Genomic DNA, 18,683 nt, shown 5'->3' on the forward strand with positions numbered 1-18,683 from the left:
GTTTAAGGGCTCCGAGGGGTGGTTATCAGCTCCTTCCAGCGCAGATCCGAGCAGCGTGCGAACGCGCAGCCCTTCGGGTTGGGCTCGGTGTCGGTCTCGCTGCGAATTAAGTCAAAGAGCACGGAGGAATTAACTCCTGGGGTTGGGGAATCACGCCAAGACACACACCCGGTGGCACGGAGAGGAACCTTCGCATTGAAACGTCTTTGGCTGCAGGGTGTTTCGAGAAGGAAGGCAGAGCAGTACGGGCAGAGCATGGGGTTCGCCAGCACAGAAATTACGGGGAAAACGCCCTCTGAGCTTCGACATGGGCTAAACTCGGACACAGAGGACGCGAAACTGGCTGGGAAAGGGGGAATACCCCCTTTGCTGATCGCCAAGAATAATCCGAGGTCAAATAAAGAGCAGCAAATGTTTCCTAGGTCGGCACCCAAAACAAAGCGTGGCAATTTCTAGGCAATTTTGTTGCTGTTATTTTAGTACCGTGCTGTTCTGTTCATTAAAAATCTTTTTATGCCCCCAGAAAAAGTGGAACTGAGAACGTTTCCCCTTTAATACCACATTATCAACACAGCTCATTTGCTATTTTTCAATGAATTATCCCTTTTATTTGTTTATTTCTTTGATCAACTATAAATGAAAGTTATTCGTGTATATAAAACTGAAGTTTTTACTGTTGAAATTGAACTGTACATGTTTACTACAGGAAAAAATATCAACTCTTGTTTAACAAGACATTATACATCAATAAGCAATAACCTTGTGGAGGATTTGCAATCACCTGGTCTATAAAAACAAGCAGGACAAATAACAGCAATTTATATGCAAAAGTAATGATTTAATGACTATAAGCAAGACAAAGCAATAGAATTGTGCTTCTTTTGCAGACTGGAGACAATGAAATGTTTAACTACAATTTTCCCCGTACAAACATGAAACAATATCCATATAGAATAAACACCCTCACAAATGTATAACTGATGGGTGATGAACACACACGAAGTTCGACCAAAGCAAAGCACAAACTGAAAAGTGTTCTGGGCTGTTCATATTTTATGTCGGAAAAGTTCCTTCTACTGAAAAAAATAATACCCTTAGAAGCCTCTAATAAAATGCACCTATTTGCAGGCCATTAAAGAGGAGGCATTCTCCACAATTTATTGGAAATATTAAAGTACCTGTTAAATTTTAATGAAGTTAGTACTGTACCATATACATATATATTAAAACAAATTTAGACAAAATGCCTTCATCCAGCAAATTGCTGGTTCCTTAAAATTTATACCAAATAGTTTATGGCTTCTATAATGATTCCATGTGCTTTTAAAAACACAATCCCACCACACCAAATAATAAAAAGGTAATCAAACAGGTCAATTACTTTCATCTTCCTTAACTTTTTTTTTTCTTCACTGCATCACTTCAACAACATTTGGTAAAGTAAAAATATACCACTTGAAAAAAAAAAAAAAAAAAAAAGACAAAGGCAGTAAAATGCTTTTAAGATTGCCAATTGCCCCCAGGTTATCAGAGACTCGAATGTGCTTTCCCAATACTGTAGCTTTCACACACAAAGTGTTTCTCGCAGTATGAGCAAAGCTCAAACAGGCGGCATCTGCAAGGGTCGAACCAGTTTAGAAATTTAACAACCATATCATGAGTGCATGAAACACAATATTTTCTTTATAGTATTTATAAATATATCATACAATACTGTTTCCTGTTATGTCATATACCAATATGGCATTGTACAATAAGCATAATGCCATCTGATTCTTACAAAAGCGAATCATTTAAACAAGTCAGTAAATAAAACGGTAATACCCGCTTTTAGGCATACAGATTGTAAAACTGAAGTTTACTTTTCTTTTGATCGGTTCTGCGCAGCAACAGAGAATTAAAGATGCAACATAAGAATCAAAATGGCTAATACGCAAAAATTGTTATTCACAGTGACATGGCTACATATATGCATTATTCTATGCATATTCTTTCCGTTTCGTTGGATTTCAAGATGAAAAAGCACTTGCTTTCTACAGGTTCACAAAACAGCATAATAACAATAACAATTGAAGAGAACGCAATGGAGGAGTTAGTCTGGATTAACAAACTACTTCCCAGGGTTTATATCAACTTCGGGAGACTCCCGGGTCCAGATGACGGGGACGGAAACAACTCCACATCATTCAGAACACATGAAGGTGTCGCTCCTGTTTGCTTCCCAGTCCTTCGAAAACAATTTACATTTCAATCTTGCGTCGCAATTAACGTCCACAGCGAATGTCACCTAGTCCGCCTTTTATAGCCAAGTTCAGTGTCACTACAAAAGAAAGCAGTTTGGACGATAGTCACATGTATTAGCATCTATAAAGCTGTAATGGCATGGAGAGATCTATAGAAAGGAGGGGCGGGGGCGGTAGTCTCGTGGGCCCGTCAACCGGACGAGGTGGCCGAGGAGCCGTTTATCGAGGTTTTCCGCGCTCTGTTGGTGAAGGAGGACTGGTGGTTACTGCTGGGGCTGCTGCTGGTGCCGTTCATGGTGCTGGAGATGTGCGGGAACTGGGGATGGGGAGACTGGACCGGCGTGCTGGGGCTGGGCAAACAGGAGGAGGTGGAAGGGATGCCTCCTGCTGGGCTGCTCGCCTTATCGCTCCCAGAGTCACTTTCTAGCTCCCCGCTGTTATTCAAGCCTTCCCTCTGGTGACCGATCTTCATTCTCTTGCAAGTGGGTCGCACTCTGTACTTGAGGGGCAGAGGGCCGTTCTGCAAGGCAAAGAGAAGCCCCCGTGAGCGCCCTGCCCGGCCACCACCGGGCACCCGCCAGCCAGGGCCGGGCTGCTAATTACCCGTCTCCAGGTGTAGATGTAGGCGATGTCCATTAGGGTGTAGTAGTCCTTCAAAGGCTCCTCTTCGTACATCACATCGATCTGCTCGAGACATTTAACCTTGCGTTAGCGAGCGCCCTGGTATTTACCACTGCGCTGCCCCCGAGGTGACCACAGCCCCCAAACCATTTAAAAAAAACCGCTGTGCCAGAAATGGAGCTGGGAATTTTTGCATACATCAAACGTGCTTGTAATGAGTTAAGGAGCAATCTCTCGATACCTCGATATTTACATAAAAAATCAGGGTGTCACCAAACTCTGCCCTGAGATACTGTAAAATAATGCTCTGAATCCCGTCAACATGTTACAAACGCCCCGTTGTTAGCACTCGCTGGAAGTGACCAGAAACGTAAACCAAGCGGAGCGTTAACCAGCGTTAGCGGGGTTCCAATAGCAAGACTGATTAAACAAAAAGAAAAACCACTGGGTACCTGGAAAGTGTTAGGAATATCCATTTTACTCCGCAGGAACTTTCTTAGATGCATCACTGTCATTGCTGCTGGGCAGCGTAAGTATCTTTTGTCATTCACCTAATGACATAATAAAGGAAATCAGTCAACTGAGAACAAGCAATTACATCCGCCAAAGCTGCATTCTAACGTTTTATGCGATATTTAAAAAAATGCGCGTTATTAAATTCTGAACGGTACGGTAACAGTTTCTGCTGTTCTAAGGGACAATAGAAATAAGCGGTACCTTGCACTTCCAGGGAAAATAATTAAAAATGCAACTAATTTTATACATAAAGATTTGTATCTCATACCGAATCCCTGTTAAGAATGCATATGTGCTACACACTGATTTTTAAAAAAATAACCAATATATAATTTATTGCAGAATGACAAAAATTAGGTTCAACTTTAAAACCAATGCTCCAGGTTTTTTTTATTTTTAAGAGCTGGTTGCATATACAGTTGTATGGAGCTGTTCTACCTCTTCTCTCCCTACTACGGCAGCAGGAGGTGTTCTCCTCTCGATCCGGACACAAATCTCCATCTATTTTTCTCAGCAACAAACCCACTCAAAAGATACTTGTGCGCGTGTCGTGTTTCCTCTGGAGCAAAGGAAAGTTATTTACCTCTTCCTTTGATTTTTCTTTCTCCTTATTTCCTTTTCGTTCCAGTCTGGGAGAAGAAATGAAACAATTACAACAAATAGTAAATATAGCTGCTATCAGTCAGGTAAACATAAAATATTGCCATTCAGGAACTTGCCTATTCTGGTCAAAGAATTCAATGGATAAGCTTATTATCTCGTCGTCTGTTATAATTCTTTTGTCTTCGTCAGCCACTTCTCCCCTGTCTTCATTAGAGCCATTGGCAGCTGCGCAGAAATTTCCACAATAATTTACATTTTGAAATTCAAATCAGGAAGAATGGCAATTCTCAGCAACAAGAAAAAAAAAAATCTCCACAGCAAGTTTATGAATTAAATCTACCAAAGTGCTAAAACAATGAACTTCCATTACTCTGAATTTACATCTTAAAATTCTATGGCGGCACCGCTTAATTTGTAAGGTAAAAAGGAAACAGGGAAGCATCTAGGTCAATGCTACAGTTATTTAAGTTGTGAACGAGAAGCGTTTACCATCGGCCGACGGATGAGCAGCATAAAAATCCCTTCTTCTTTTCATTTCATCTAGGTGGAAAAGCATACATTTTTGTCTTTTAGTACGTGCTCTGTAACCGCTGGCAGCGAGACAGGACAACAGTTCTGGTTTGGGGTTTTCTAACTCTTAAGGAAAAAAAAACACACTCCTTTAACTACTTACTTTTGAAAAGGCCTGGCACTAGCTTGTATACAATATCTTGGAGAGTTTTATCTGACCTGAAAAAAAAAAACAACCACCATAAAATTAAGCAGATGAAGCAATATTTTAATCCGAGTGGCAGCTCCTCATTTATAATCTTTCACAACAATGAGGCATCTCCTACAAAGCAGGAGGCTAGTCATAAAAAGTTAACTTACAAGACCTTATAATCAAGCTAACACTCTTCTAAAGGCTGCTATAAAACAACACCCGAGCGATCTGCGGCACAACAACTGAAAAATAATTCTCTCAGACTGGAGGAAGGCCCTGAAAACTACCAGTCCTCCAAACGAAGAGGGAGAACGGGGAAAAAGCAACAGCGAGAAGAAAATACTCCTGAACCGAGAAGCCTGCTCTCGAGGCTTTTGACTTTCAGCCTCAAAAGTTGGAGCAGCGTTTTATTTTTTCCATGGCTTTGCCGGATGGCCAGACTGAAGCACGTCCGTGAGAAATGGAAAGCGGGGATAAAAACTGTCGGATCGGTATCCATGAGAATGGGGGGAGAGGGAGAAGGCATTGTGGCAGCGGTTAGCGTATGCAAAAAGAAGACCAACAGCAACTTTTCTGCCTCGCATCCAGCGAAATCTTCAATTTCCATCAATGACAAAACTCCAAAGAGAGAGCCTACGCGCAAGTTAGCTCGGAAATTGACAGCTCCTTTCAGATTTAAATGGCACACCGAGAGATAACATCAGCACAATCGCCGCTGGCCTCCCCAGCCGGAGGAGGAAAACCGGAGGAGCGCGCCGCACCTCGCCCCCCGCTCCTACCTTATGTTCAAAAGCGGCCGGGTTTTGTGAACTTGGACATCGCAAATGGGGCAGTACTTGCTCGTCTCCAAGTAACGCACGATACACGTCTTGCAGACTGCAAGGCAAACACGGGAAGCCTTTTAGCCAGAGGTGGAGGTGCCGCCGGAGCATGCATAGAGCGAGGTGCGATCTCCTCTGCTATGCAAACCCGCAGATCGTCCATCGGCAGAAGCGCGCTGCTTAAGCTCAACAAATACCCAAATAAGCCGCGATTAACATGAAAAGGGGACGCTCGGAGTCCATATACTCGGACTTTAACAAAGAGAGCAGCAGGGCCGGCGGCGGGAGGAAGCCGGCCGCGGCGGGGCCGGCCGGGGGGCGGCTGTCCCGGGGCTGTCCCGGGGCTGTCCCGGGGCCGTCCCGGGGCTGTCCCGGGGCAGGGGCTCGCCGGGCGCCCGGCGCTACTTACAGGAGTGGAGGCACTCTATGATGGTCGTCGCGTCGATGAAGTACCCGCCGCAGAGCACGCACATCAGATGGGGGTTTAGCTCCGTGATTTTGATCCTGGTGGTCCGGTGCATTTTGCCGGCGGACCGGGCGGCTCTGCAAGACACGCGAGCGGCCGGCGGGCCGGGTGAGCGGGGCCGAGCGCCGCGTCCCGGCGCCGGGGCCCCGAGCCCGGCATCCCCCGGTGGCGGCGGCGGCGGCGAGCCCGGGTCCCGGGGCGGCTCCCGCGGCTCCGGGCGGCTCGGGGCCGGGCTGGGCGCAGCCCCCGCGGAGGCGCGGCCGCGGCGGCCCCCGCGCCGCTCGCTCCCCGCCGGGCACCGGGCTCTCGGCGGGGCCGGGCGGCGGCTCTCGGCTCGGCGGGGAGCCCGGGGGGGGCCGGCCGGGCACCGGGCTGCCGGCGAGCAGCACAAAGGGGAACCGGCGCCTCCCGGTGCGGCTGCCCTGGCATTTCCGGAGAGCGGGGAGGGGCGGCGGGGGGGGGGGGGGGGGGGGGAGGAGGGAAGGAGGGACCGAGGTGGGGGGGGGGGGGGACACGGGGGGACACGCACCTCGGAGCGGGGTCCGGGCACCGGGGCCGGCCCGACAGGGGGGTCCGGGCGGCTGCCGCTGCCGCTCGGTGCCGATCCGGATCTGCTCCGCTCTCCGAGGGGGTTGCTATAGCAACTTACACTTACACTTGGCATCCTGCCACCGCTGGGAACACACGAGAGCCGGGCGGGGGGGCGGCCGGGGGGGGGTGGGGAGGGAAGGGGGGCCGGGCCGGGCCGGGCCGAGCTCAGCCGGGCCCGGGGGGGGTGGGACACGGGGCTCCGGGGGGCTGCCCGGGGGGGCGGGGGAGCCCTGGGGGTCTGGGAGCCCGGTGGCGAGGGGATGGGGGGGGGGGGGGGGAGGAGGGAAGGCGGGCAGGGGGAGGTGAGGATTTTGGGGAGGGGGCGGGCCGGGGGGTGCCGGGTTGCGGGGTCTGAGCCCGGCGGAGGCGAGAGCGGGAGGCTCCTCCCGAGCCTCGGCCATTTCGGCTCCTCGCAGGGGCCTCTCTCCACGTCGACTCGGGGCGAGGAGCTGGGCTCGGATCGCTCCGCTCCCCCCCCCTCCGCTCCCTCCTCCCCCGCGCCGCCCCGCCGCGCTCCCGGGCCCCCCGCACCGCCGGCGGGGTGCTGAGCCCGCTCCGCGCCGCGCCGCCGGGGTCCCGCCGCCCCCCGGTCCCCTTCCCTCCGGTCTCCCCTTCCTCCCCCTCCGCCCCAGCTCGCTCTTCTCTTTCTTTCCTTCCTTTCCTCCCCCCCCCCCCTTCTTTTGAGGCTCATTTGAAAAGCCTCCCGCGGACGGAGCGAGAGCGGTGCAAAGTTTTGCAAGAGGTGGAAAGTGATTTGCAGCACCCCGGGGCAAGGTGCTCGGGTGGGAGGCAACGCACGGCTCCGGATCCTTAAAAAATAAAAAAAAAGCAAAAATAAAAAAATAAAATAAAAAATAAATAAAATGAAACCACCTCCTTTTCAGTAATAAAGCGCACCAAGGGAAGGCAAAAAAAAAAAAAAAGCCCAAACCGACTTTAAACGGTACATTAGTGACAACATGCAAAGGACCATGTGACCAAATCATTCCTAAAGCTAAATCAACACCTTGTCAACACAACGCAGCGACAAGAGTGAAAAACAAATGTCATTTTCACAGTCTGAAAGCCATAAGCCCCCATCGGATGCAGTGGCACCAGCGCTACATGCACGCGTACTATTTAAAAATGAGAGGGAATAAGAGCTAGAGGGGAAAGTACGCAGCGGGAAAATACCCTATCAGCCACGTCAGTTGCAGAGCGAATTATTTTCTGTCAGGCAGATCCTGAAAAAAAAACGCGACGTACCCGTGTTACCGAGCTGCTCGCTGCTCGCTTTCCCATGCCGGCGCTCCCGGCACCCCGGCTCGGCTGCCTGTCCCCCCTGTCGCCCAGCCGCAGCCCCCAGCCGCCTCCTGCGAGCTGGGGCAGCCTCCGGAGGCGAGGCTCTCCCCAGCTCCTGGCGAACTTCGATGCTGGGCAGCGCAAGCAGCCCCACAGCCCGAGCTCTGCAGACGCTTTGAATTTCGGCCAGCCCGCCCAGGACAGGGGTAGGGTATTTCCCGAGGAGTGCACACACAGCGCCAACGAGCGACCTTAGCAAGGAAACTTCTGCTGCTGCTGCTCCAGGAGAAGCTCGGGACGAGCCGCACGAGCAGGCTCCCCCAAACCAAAGCGGAGCGAGCAGGCGAAGAGAAAAGCCAAGTGCGAAAAGCCCCGAGCGGCGGCAGGTCCCCAAAGCTGCTGCTGGCACCGGCCAGGAAAGCCAGCCCCCCGCTTTCTGGGGCTGTGCTGCCGCTGCCAGGGTCCCTGGCCCCCCCTGCACCCCCGGCCGGCGGCTCGCCCCCCTCCAGCACGGGCAGAGCCGGGGCTGCGGCCCCCGGCCCCCCGAGGCAGCGGCTGCGGGGCGCCCCCGGGTCCCTGCCTGCCCCGGGCTGCCTCCTCCTGTTCTTCCGAGCCAACGCCTCGGAGCTGACAAATCCCCGAAGTAAAAAACCCGTCGGTGAGCGGGGTCAGGCGAGCCGGCTGCCAGAACTCCTTCCTCGCCAGCCCTGACTTTCCGGGACAAACCTTGCAGGACACCGACGCGTTTATTTCACGCGAGCCTAGCCCCTGCCCAACCGGAGGAGGATTAAATTCAACCGTGAAACCTGTTTTGTCGAAGCGACCCCCTAAACGCGGGTTATTTATTGCCCGGAGTTTGAGTTATCTTTGCCGTCGGAGATCTTCCCCCGCGAGCAGGAGCCGGCAGGGAACCCCTCGCCGACAGCCGCCCGAGCGGGCACACGGACACGCGTGTAGATCCCTGCGTGGGGGCCACACCGACCCGGCGCGTTTCACTCCAGCAGCCCGAGCTCAAGATTTTGGGAGGAGGGAAACCCCTTCGGTTTTTTTTTTTTTTTTTTCCTGCTCGTGGTGATAAGACGACGAGTACCGACACTTCACACGGTCAATACAAACAGCCTCTCAGCCAGGACAATACTTATTTACACATTGACACATGGGACAACCAGACGTAAAATATAGGAAGATAATGCTTGCTGGAAGCAAACACTGCCAGCCGACTGATTATTTAGAGGCCTTAAACGGGCTGTGTCAAAATGAGGAAAAACAGAAGTGCATTCTCCTGCTGAGGATCAGCTACATTATTAAAAATCCATAAACGCAATAAACTATCAAAGCTCGCCTGACAGGTCTCTGACAGAAAATCCACCCGCAAAAAAATAAAAATAAAAAAAAAAATAGAAACATCACTGGGGCAGGTCTGCACACTTGGCACCTATATCCACTCGGGAAAGTCTCTCCTCATCAGGGAAGAAGCTGTCATGCCACATCCTCACCTACTATCAGCCAGAACCACTTCTACTGAGAAGTCTGTTACTGCTCTTTCACGTAAGAATGCCCCCATGTGTTTTTTAAGGAGGGATGGTGCTCCTTTCAAAGGAGGCGTAGGTAGCTCAGATACCCTCGCCCAGCACGCTGCGGCCAGGAAAAGACCTGAATATTGGCAACAGAGTGCAAAAGGACCCCAGCCCCTTAAATAACCTCCCTGGAACTACGTGAACTCCACCGTCGGTCCCCTTAAAAAATGCACTAAAATGTTAATTTTGCATTCATTAAGGGATCAGGTAGGTCACCGCTTCGTATCTCTGGCAAACTGCAGCAAAAGTCCGTCTCGGTTTCCAGGACGTGCTGCAAATGGGCAGTCTCGGTAGCTTCCCCGGACTGCACTTCCAGAACCTGCCCGGTCTTTGGGACGGTCCCGTAAAACAGGCTGCTCTGAGCACTGCAGACCACGCAAAAAAAAATAAATAAATAAATTTAAAAAAATCCATTTAGTGCCCAGCTTGCAAATAGGCACATGCGCCCAGGTTTTCCTGAACTTTTTTGAGAGTGGAGGAGCGAATCAAAGTTTCTAGCTGCTGAAAAGTGACTCTCTCACTTTTCCAGATACGCGTGTTTTTTGCTTATTTTTACCTGTTTATTCGCAAATATTTACAGCAAACAGGCGGAAACACCCCGCGTTACACACTGCCAAGGCCAGACAATCGCAAACACATCCGCAAGCAACTTCCCAGCGCTGCCCACAGCCAGCACGAGGATCCCACTCGTGACACCTTTAAGACCTGACAAAGGATTCCACGTTCACGTACCCTTCCCGGGCTCAGGAGGAAAAAGAAAAAAAATCCCCATGGCAGGAAAGAAACCCGAAAACCCCTCTCCGTCCCACGGGCACATCACCTTTGCTCCAAAGGCTCTAGCAAATCGCACACCCCAGTCCCCAAAGCTCGCAGCCAAACTGCTCTCTTTACCAAATTCAAAATTAAAAAAAAAATAAAAATAAAAGTTATTCCTCGGTCCTGGTCGCCCCCTCCCCGCCTCTCCCAGCAGGGACACCCCCCCAAACTTTCGCATTTGAAGCACAAATGTAAGAGGAGACACTGGGAACAACTGGGAACCGCCATCTTACGAGCCATCCAATTTCCCCCAAGTACTTGTCCAAGTTAAGTTAATAACATTTTCTGCCGGGCGCCCCGGAGCCTACCAACCCCTCCAGGAGGATCGCTACCCCCCGGCGGCTCCGTCTCTATAAAATGGGGGCGTTATCTGACATTTTGGGCTCCCCCGGACGCCTTTCTTTCGGAGAGGACTGAAATCACTTGACCCAGGCAGCTCCAGATTTCACGACCGTCCCTGTTTAATCAAAATCTGCCTTTAAACAAAGGGCGCTCAGGCCGGGCTGGCAGCAGGGTCTGGAAATATAAATATTCTCCTCGGGGGCCATGTGCACAGAAACGTTTTCGGGGGCACCTGGGGGAAGAAAGGAACTAAAATTTGCCAATGTGGGTGCGCAGCGAAAGCGAGTGCACGGGCTGCTGCTGCTGCTGCGTGTCTATATGTGTGCGTGTGTGGCTGGAGCAGCCTGTCAGCGCTTTTCCCAGCCGGAGAGCCGGGGGGACACCTAGGCTCCCCTTTGCAGCCCCCAAACCGGCCGAAAACCGCCGCCGAGCCCCCGCCGCCCCCCGCCGTCGGTGAGGAGACACCTCGCTGCATACATACCCGGAGGAAGGAGCCGGCGGGGGACGATCGGAGCGGCCAAAAAAGACAATGAAAGTTAAAAGTCGTTCAGCAGAAAATGAATGTGAGCCAAGCGGCCATCTTGAAATGAACTGCAGACGCTGTCAATTGCAATAAGCTTATTGCTGCTGCCGCCGCCGCTGCGCTCCGCTCATGTTAGTTACAAAACGCCCGGGTTTTCTCCTCGCTTCCACCGACCCTTCTGGCTCCCTCTCGCTCCCTCCGAGCCTGCCTTTTTGGGTGGCTCAGGCGCCGGGAGCGCAAAGTCTCGCTAATCCGGATGGGTCCTCTCTCCACCAGCCCATTGTCTCTCCCTCTTCCCCCCGCTCTGCCTCTCGCTTTCGCTCTCTCTCTCTCCTCTCTCTCTCCTCTCCTCTCTCTCTTTTTTTTTTTTTTCTCTCCTTTTTTTTTTTTTTTTATTATTATTATTTCATAGTTGGTGGCGAGGGGGGACGCGGAGGGGGGGGGGGGGGGGAGGAGGAGGGCGGGAGGGTGGAGGAGGGAAAAATGCAAGGCTGAAGGCACACACTGCAAACTGACACCGGCCCCAAAATGGCTCGGAGTTCGCCCGCCCCGCCAGCGTCACGTGGGGCTCCTCATTCCTTAAGGGTGGCCTGGGAATTAGCGGCCGTGCCGCCGGAGCCCGGCAGCCTCCCCGTGACCCAATCCCGCAACCTCCTCCTCCTCCTCCTCCTCCTCTTCTCCCTCCTCCTCCTCCTCCTCGCCCTCCCCCTCCTCCTCCTCCTCCTCCCCCCTCCCGCCGCCCCCTCCCCTCCCCCCCGGCCCTACACGCGCGCCGCCGCCGCCTCCTTTTCGCCGCCGCCTCCCCGCCCCGCCACGGCTCGGCTCGGCTCGGCTCGGCACGGACCGACCCCCGCCCCGGACCCGCACCCGCCGCCCCCCCGACCCCCCCCCCCGCTCCCCACGCAACGCGCCCGATTCCTCCTTTTCTCCCCCCCCCCCCCCCCCGGCCGCTCGGGCTCCTCTCTCTTTCATCCCCTCCGCTCCCCCACGATCACGCGTGACCCCCCCCTCCACACCCCACGCCCCCCCCCCCCGGACACCCCCCCCCCGCACTTGTTGCGCCCGCCCCGTCCCGCCCCGCGTGGGGACCGCGTCGGCCGCCGCCCGCCCCGTCGGGGCCCGCAGCCCCTCGGAGGGGCCGGGGAGCGGCGGGGGGAAGCCGCCGCCGCCTCCCGCAGCCCGGAGCCCGCAGCCCGGAGCCCGCAGCCCGGGACACGCCGCGGCCCGGCCGCGGAGGAGCGGGGCCGAGGCCGGCCGGGTGCCGTCGGGCGGGGAGCGCCGAGGGAAGAGCCCCGCTCGGCGCCTCGTGGGGGCGGCCGGGTCCCCCCGACGTGCTTCCCCCGCCGGCAGGTGCTCGGCCCCGGCCACCTCGGGGCGGCGGAGAGCAGGGGACGAAGGGACGAGCCCCCCCCCCCCCCCCCCCCCCCGAGCGGCTCCGGGAGGCGGGAGCCGGCGCCGTCGAGCGGGAGCCGCGGCCGGGGCTCCTCCGCTGCGGCGGGCGGGCGGGCTGCGGGGCGAGCCGGCCCCCAGAAAATTCAGTGAGGGCCCTTTCCGCCTCCCGAGCCGCCGCCCGACCTCGAAGCTCGGCCGGGATGCGGGATCGGCCCGGTGAAATCCCACAGCGTGAGAGGGGCGAGTCCGCAACGCCCCGTGGGGCCGGGGCCGTGCTCCGCAGCCCCGCTGCTAGGGACGGCCGCTCCCCCCCCCCCCGAAAAAGAGGGGTAGGAGCGAATAAACTTTATTAGAAACCACAGAAACAGAGGCACAGGGAAAGGGAAGGAACGCTTGGAAGACAGCGGGTGGGTGCACGTTTAACTCGAGAGGTGATCTTCCAAAAAACTGAGCAAGGAATAGCAACTGCGGTCGTAAGAACAGCTATTTCACTTAATCCTCATCCAGGAGATCATTAAAAAAAAGCTTCAGATCACGAGATGTAAACGGAGATGAAAGACGTTTGTCCTTCAGAAGACGCTTTTAGGAATCGGTACGTGAGCTCAGCAGGCTGACACCTTCCTTCGGTCACATCTGAGTCGCTCTTTCTAGACTCTTTGCAGCATCTTTTAGTTTTCCCACTAAATCCTGAGAGATGGAATGCCATCTTAGAATAAACATTTTTTAAAGGTCAGCTAGCAGTAGAACAGAATATTCTTTTACACGCAGAGGGAAGGGAGACCAGCATCCTATACCACAAAGAATTGTTGCAGTTGACAAACAATGCCAGCAAGTAATTAAATAAATTCCTTTTTTTTTTTTATACTGTTGTAAAAAAGTAAGAAAAGTTGGAACTGAAGGAAAACGCCTTTTAACGTATATGATCTCCTAAAATATATCACTATTTTTAACGTGCAGATTTTATTGGTATGGTTACAATGGCTGGTGCTAACAGTTACTCGAAGCTTGAGCGCTATATACATTTCTAAAATCCTGAAAATATTTTGAGTGCAATTTTGTACTGGGACCATTCTCCAGTCAACGTACGCCAGGCTTAAGTGAGTCAGTGAACCAATTTAAAATACCCTCTAGCATGTCAAAGACAACTTTGGAGACACACGTGAACCAAGCGGCAGTGTAAACCTGCAGTTTTAATATCTTGCCTTCTCTGCCCCCAGCCCCTCTTCCCACTCTCCCCCCGTTTGCTCACTTTCAAGCATTACAATACCTCCATTGTTCAGTTACACATTTAAATCGCTAAACAAAGATCAACGTTTGTTTCACCACGTTTCTGACGTGCCATTAACGCCACTGAAGAGGCTCCAGTTCGTTCTCTATTTTTACTCGTGACATATTTCAGTCAGTGAACCGCTTTCCTTAATCATTTCCCCAAACCGTGGCAAATCAGAGTTTCAGAAAAATGATGCATCCCCTCCCAAATATACGCATTGGTTATGAAAACTGACCAAATATTTACGCACACATGGAAACAACACATGCAACCAAAATCAGTTACTGTACAGCTTCATTTGAGAAGACAGCAAGACCACCTCCAGGTAATTTTGTCAGAAGTTTCTCCCATACCCTCCCAGCTCTGGATTTTTATTTTATTTTTTATTATTTTTATTTTTTGAGCATAGTTTCTATCACTTAATTATGATTGACAAGGTGTTAGAAACATTTACATCCACAACTGGGGCCAAGCATAGAAACAATGAGGAGGGAAAGAAGTACCTGCAATTGCTCCATCGTGCAACTAAAACTAACATCTGGGTGCGATCCTGAATCACTCTGAGGGAAAGAAAAAAAAAACAAACACACCAACAAAAGACAGTTTTATTAAAAAATGACATGATATTGCATTTTGTCCTCTGAGGGTGCGAGCAGTACCGTACCTCCACGTTTAAGGTCACCAAATAGGAAGGCTGGTAAGTTTTATGAAGTTGATTGGTCTAAATTAAAAACAAAGAGCATTGAAAAAAGTCAGGTCTCAGCACTGGGACGGACCAAAGAAACACGTTGATGCTTTGAGATTACCTTGATCTGATACTCCAAGCGCCAAGACACATCAGTTATGTGGAGGGGAGATCTGCCTATGCTGAAAGACACAACAGTAACAAGTTCCCTACCCTAAAAGAAGAAGTTAATTTTCTAAAGCTGCCCATCAATAAAGTCAACGAGATACCGGTAGTGCTCCTTGAAAAGTTCAAAAAGTTACTTAAAAGTGGAATACTGAAAGGAGGAAGGAAAGTTTCAACAGTTGTTTTCTAAGGTCTGTTAAAAATGTAAAAAAAATAAATAAAAATAAATAATTTTTAAAAAATCAATATTTTTTATTTTAATGAGGTAAAGTATGCATGGATGTTTTCCAGGAGAGTTTCGGAGTAGCTTTAACGGGCACTGATTCACCTACCTTCCCAACAGGATTTCCAAGGCATCCTTGTTTTTCTGAAGGAAAAAAAAAAGAGAGAGGGGGAGAGAAAGGAAGATATATTTGGAAGCTTCAAACAAATTGCTACGGGAGAAAGAAAACACCAATGTGTTCGAATTGGATTCAAAACCTGATATTCGGTGCAAAACTGCTCGATTCTCTCTTTATCCAATTTACAGTCTTCCAGGCACGTGCTGCGGGGAAGCAGAATTTATCGGCCCTCTGCGAGCACCGGCTCGGCCGTGAGCCGGGGCAGCAGTGGGGCGGCCGCAGGGCGCTGCTGGTACCTGATGGCAGCCACGTCGGCTCTCTGCCTTCCTGCCTCCAGAATGCACGTCGCGGCTGCGGCGTGGCACTGCTTCAGCACCGCCGGGTCGATATCTTGCAGGTCTGGATCGTCTACAACAAACGCCCCGCTGAGGAGGGCAGCGCGGAGCCCGCAAACTTCGCCGTGCCACCCGCCCGGGGACGGGGACGGGGACGGGGACGGCGTCGGGGTCGGGACGAAGGGGAAGGGACGAAGGGGAAGGACGAAGGGGAAGGGACGGGGGATGATGCTACGGACCCCGCGGTCCGTCCCGGCGCTGCGCCTAAACCTCCACCCCATTAAAAATGATAGAAAAAAAAAACAAAAAACAAAAAAAGCACCGCGAGGAGAAGCTCGGTTTCCTCTGCTCGCGGTTCCCCGGGGCGGCTGCGGGTTAAAGGCAGGCTCGCAGCCGGGGCACAGCCGCCCCCCTCCGGCCCGGCGGGGTGCGGGGAGCGGGGTGCGGGGTGCGGGGAGCGGGGTGCGGGGAGCCGGCCGGGCTCCGCCGCTTTGAAACCTCCCGGCGGAGGCGGGCGCGCAGCGGCGGGGCGGCCCCGCGCAGCGGCAGCCTGGAGCCGGCCGCGGGCGAGGGTCCGGCCGCGGTGCCGGGGCGCTGGGCACGCACCTCTGGGCTCGCACACGCGGCGCCGTCCGCGTGCACACCCCCGCGTGCATGCACACGCGGTGTGTGCGGGGTCACGCGGCTATATGCATGCGGGCGGTCCTAGGCAGACGCACGCCCCTATGTGCAGGCACACAGTCCTATATGCACACAGTTGTACGCGCCCACACGCAAACCTATATGCGTGCATAACCCTGTATTCATACATACCCCTATATCCATGCACACTCCTACGTGCATGCACACAGTCCTATATGCACAGACTTATTTGCCCGCATGCAAACCTATATGCATGCACGATCTTATATTCATGCATAACCCTATATCCATGCACACCCCTATGTGCGTACACAGCCCTATATTCATGCACACAGCCCTATATGCACACTGCTTGCTATATGTACACATGCAAGCCTATATGCATGCATACCCCTATATTCATGCACACCCCTATGTGCATGCACACGCACATGCACACCTATATGTGTGCATACTCCTATATGCATGAATACTCCTATATGTGTGCATACTCCTATATTCACTCATACCCCAATATTCATGCATACCCCTATAAGCATGCACACAGTCCTATATGTACACGGACCTATATGCACGCATGCAAGCCGATTTGTGCATTCCCCTATATTCATGCATGCCCCTGTATGCACGCACGCAGACCCCTATATGCACACAGACCTATATACACGCATGCAAGCCGATGTGTGCATTCCCCTGTATTCATGCATACCCCTATAAGCATGCACACAGTCCAATACGTACACAGACCTATATGTATGCATGCAAGCCTATGTGTATGCAGTCCCCTATATTCACGCGTACCCCTATAAGCACGCACAGCCCCCTATATGCACACAGACCTATATACACGCATGCACGCCTATATGCTTGCATACCCCTACATGCATTCACACCCCTATGTGCACGCACACCTATGTGTGTGCACACCCCTATAAGCACGCACACCCCTATACCCCTATATGCATACATACCCTTATATTTACGCACACCCCCCTGTACACGCACCTTAACACTGAGCACCGCAGCCCCACGCACGACCCCCCCACGCCCCCCCCCGCTCTCCCCGACCCCCTGGGCACACCGCATCCCCCCCCCCACCCCCGCGCAGGTGCCAGCAGGAAGCCCCCTTAACACCCCCCCCCCCCCCATACAAACGTACTCCCTTCACCCCCTCCGCCGCGCTCACCCAGGCCGCCGGGGGGCTGCAGGAGGCCGCGGAAGGCGGCGCGCAGCAGCGCGGCGTAGGCGCGGCGGGGGAGGCGGCGGGGGTCGCCCAGCAGCCGCCACCCGCCCTGCGCGGCCGCCGACAGCTCCATTGTGCCGCCGTGACCTTCGACACGCGCCACGTGACGCGCGGCAGCTGATCACCGGCGGCGGAGGCGGGGCGGGGCCGACCGGCACCGGGCGAGGGCGGGCGGAGGCGCCGCCGGGGCGAGGGCTCCGCGGAACCGCGGAGCCCTCGCCCCGGCGGCGCCTCCGCCCGCCCGCGCCCCCCCCCCGGCCGCGTCGCCGTGAGGAAAGCGCCCCCCCGGGCCTTCCCTCGGTCGCGGTGCCTTTGCGGCCGAACCGTGTAAATAATCTGGGTTTTCCTCAGATCCCGTTCCCCGCTGTTCTGAGGAGAAAATCCTAACCGGGATAGGCAGAAGGGACCGCAGCACCCCCCTCTGAACGGGCTGGACCGACAAGGCATAAGCGAGCCTTCCCTCGACAAACTTTTTACGGTGGTGTTTCTGAAGTGAAAACTCCGCGTTCAAATCTCCTCAGTTTGCAAAACGTAGAAGCACTGACGGGGACACTAACGCCTAACCACTGACGGGGACGCCTAACCCAGCCTTCCCTCGACCAACTTTTATTATAATATCTCTGAAGTGGAAATTCACTGTTGAAATCCCCTCGTTTATTTATTTTTAAGAACGGATGCAAAAGGCCCCTGCCGGCTTGGTGATTTTAAAATAACATCTACATACTGACTGAACAAGCCTTATCTGCAGAGTATTTCTTAAGTGGAAATTCCATATTGAAATCTAATTTTTTTACAAAAAGTAGAAGGTAAAGGCCCCTGCCAGATTGGTGATTTTAATATCTGCATGCTGACAGCAAGATTGTAGTCCTTTTCCTGCTACAGATACATTCCAGACAACACAGCCTTCCCACACTACGCATACACTTCAGACAACACGAGGTGTAAAAATGACCAGCTGCCAATTATTACCAAATATGTAACGTAAAATCATATAAAAAGAGCAGTTTTCCCTCTAGATTTGCAACGCTTCTTCTCTGAAATAGGAGTTGGTGATGAGAGTAAGTCAGATGCACTAGCACATACGTAAATGTAGTGCAACGTGTAAAGCATATCCCGTGCAATCCCCTATATATTATCATACCCCTCATATATTGTCATAACCTGATTTAAAATTGGTGAGCATCCCCTGCTCTTTGGGTCAACTTCTGACCTGCGCTGCGATCCCTTCGCGGGTTGACACTGCTGCCAGAGGAGTGGACCTCGTGCTAGGAAAGAGCTTTGAATATACAAATTTCATTTCACCTGACCTATTCAATGCGATTGACTGGATTTAATTGAAGAGCTGTTAGGAATTTTGTATCCACATCTGTACCTGTCACTAATTATTGACGGTCATCTAAGAGCTCAGCCCAGGTTTTGAACCTGCTCAAGTTTTGTTCCACTGAGAACGGTAAGGTTAGATTTTATCACATCTAGCCACATCACATTTTATATGCATTTGAATGTG

General features: G+C 52.8%; 1 protein-coding gene across 1 annotated transcript; it reads right to left on the reverse strand.

The window, feature by feature from the left end:
- Window positions 1–578: 578 nt before the first annotated feature.
- Window positions 579–17,329, reverse strand: BMI1 (BMI1 proto-oncogene, polycomb ring finger). Its single transcript, XM_080579496.1, has 19 exons — window positions 17,120–17,329; window positions 15,253–15,364; window positions 15,096–15,159; window positions 14,948–14,982; window positions 14,572–14,632; window positions 14,430–14,486; window positions 14,269–14,325; window positions 13,127–13,182; window positions 11,062–11,102; window positions 6,503–6,608; window positions 5,917–6,050; window positions 5,466–5,562; window positions 4,657–4,712; window positions 4,473–4,523; window positions 4,100–4,208; window positions 3,964–4,009; window positions 3,317–3,415; window positions 2,847–2,927; window positions 579–2,763 (listed from the first exon to the last, which is right to left on the reverse strand). The coding sequence occupies exons 1-19, from the start codon at window positions 17,247–17,249 to the stop codon at window positions 2,434–2,436; spliced, it is 1,722 nt and encodes a 573-aa protein (XP_080435622.1). The 5' UTR covers window positions 17,250–17,329; the 3' UTR covers window positions 579–2,433.
- Window positions 17,330–18,683: the final 1,354 nt, after the last annotated feature.

The sequence above is a fragment of the Anser brachyrhynchus genome (assembly GCF_964034855.1).
Source record: "Anser brachyrhynchus genome assembly, chromosome: 2".
In the NCBI taxonomy this organism is placed as follows: Eukaryota; Metazoa; Chordata; class Aves; order Anseriformes; family Anatidae; genus Anser; species Anser brachyrhynchus.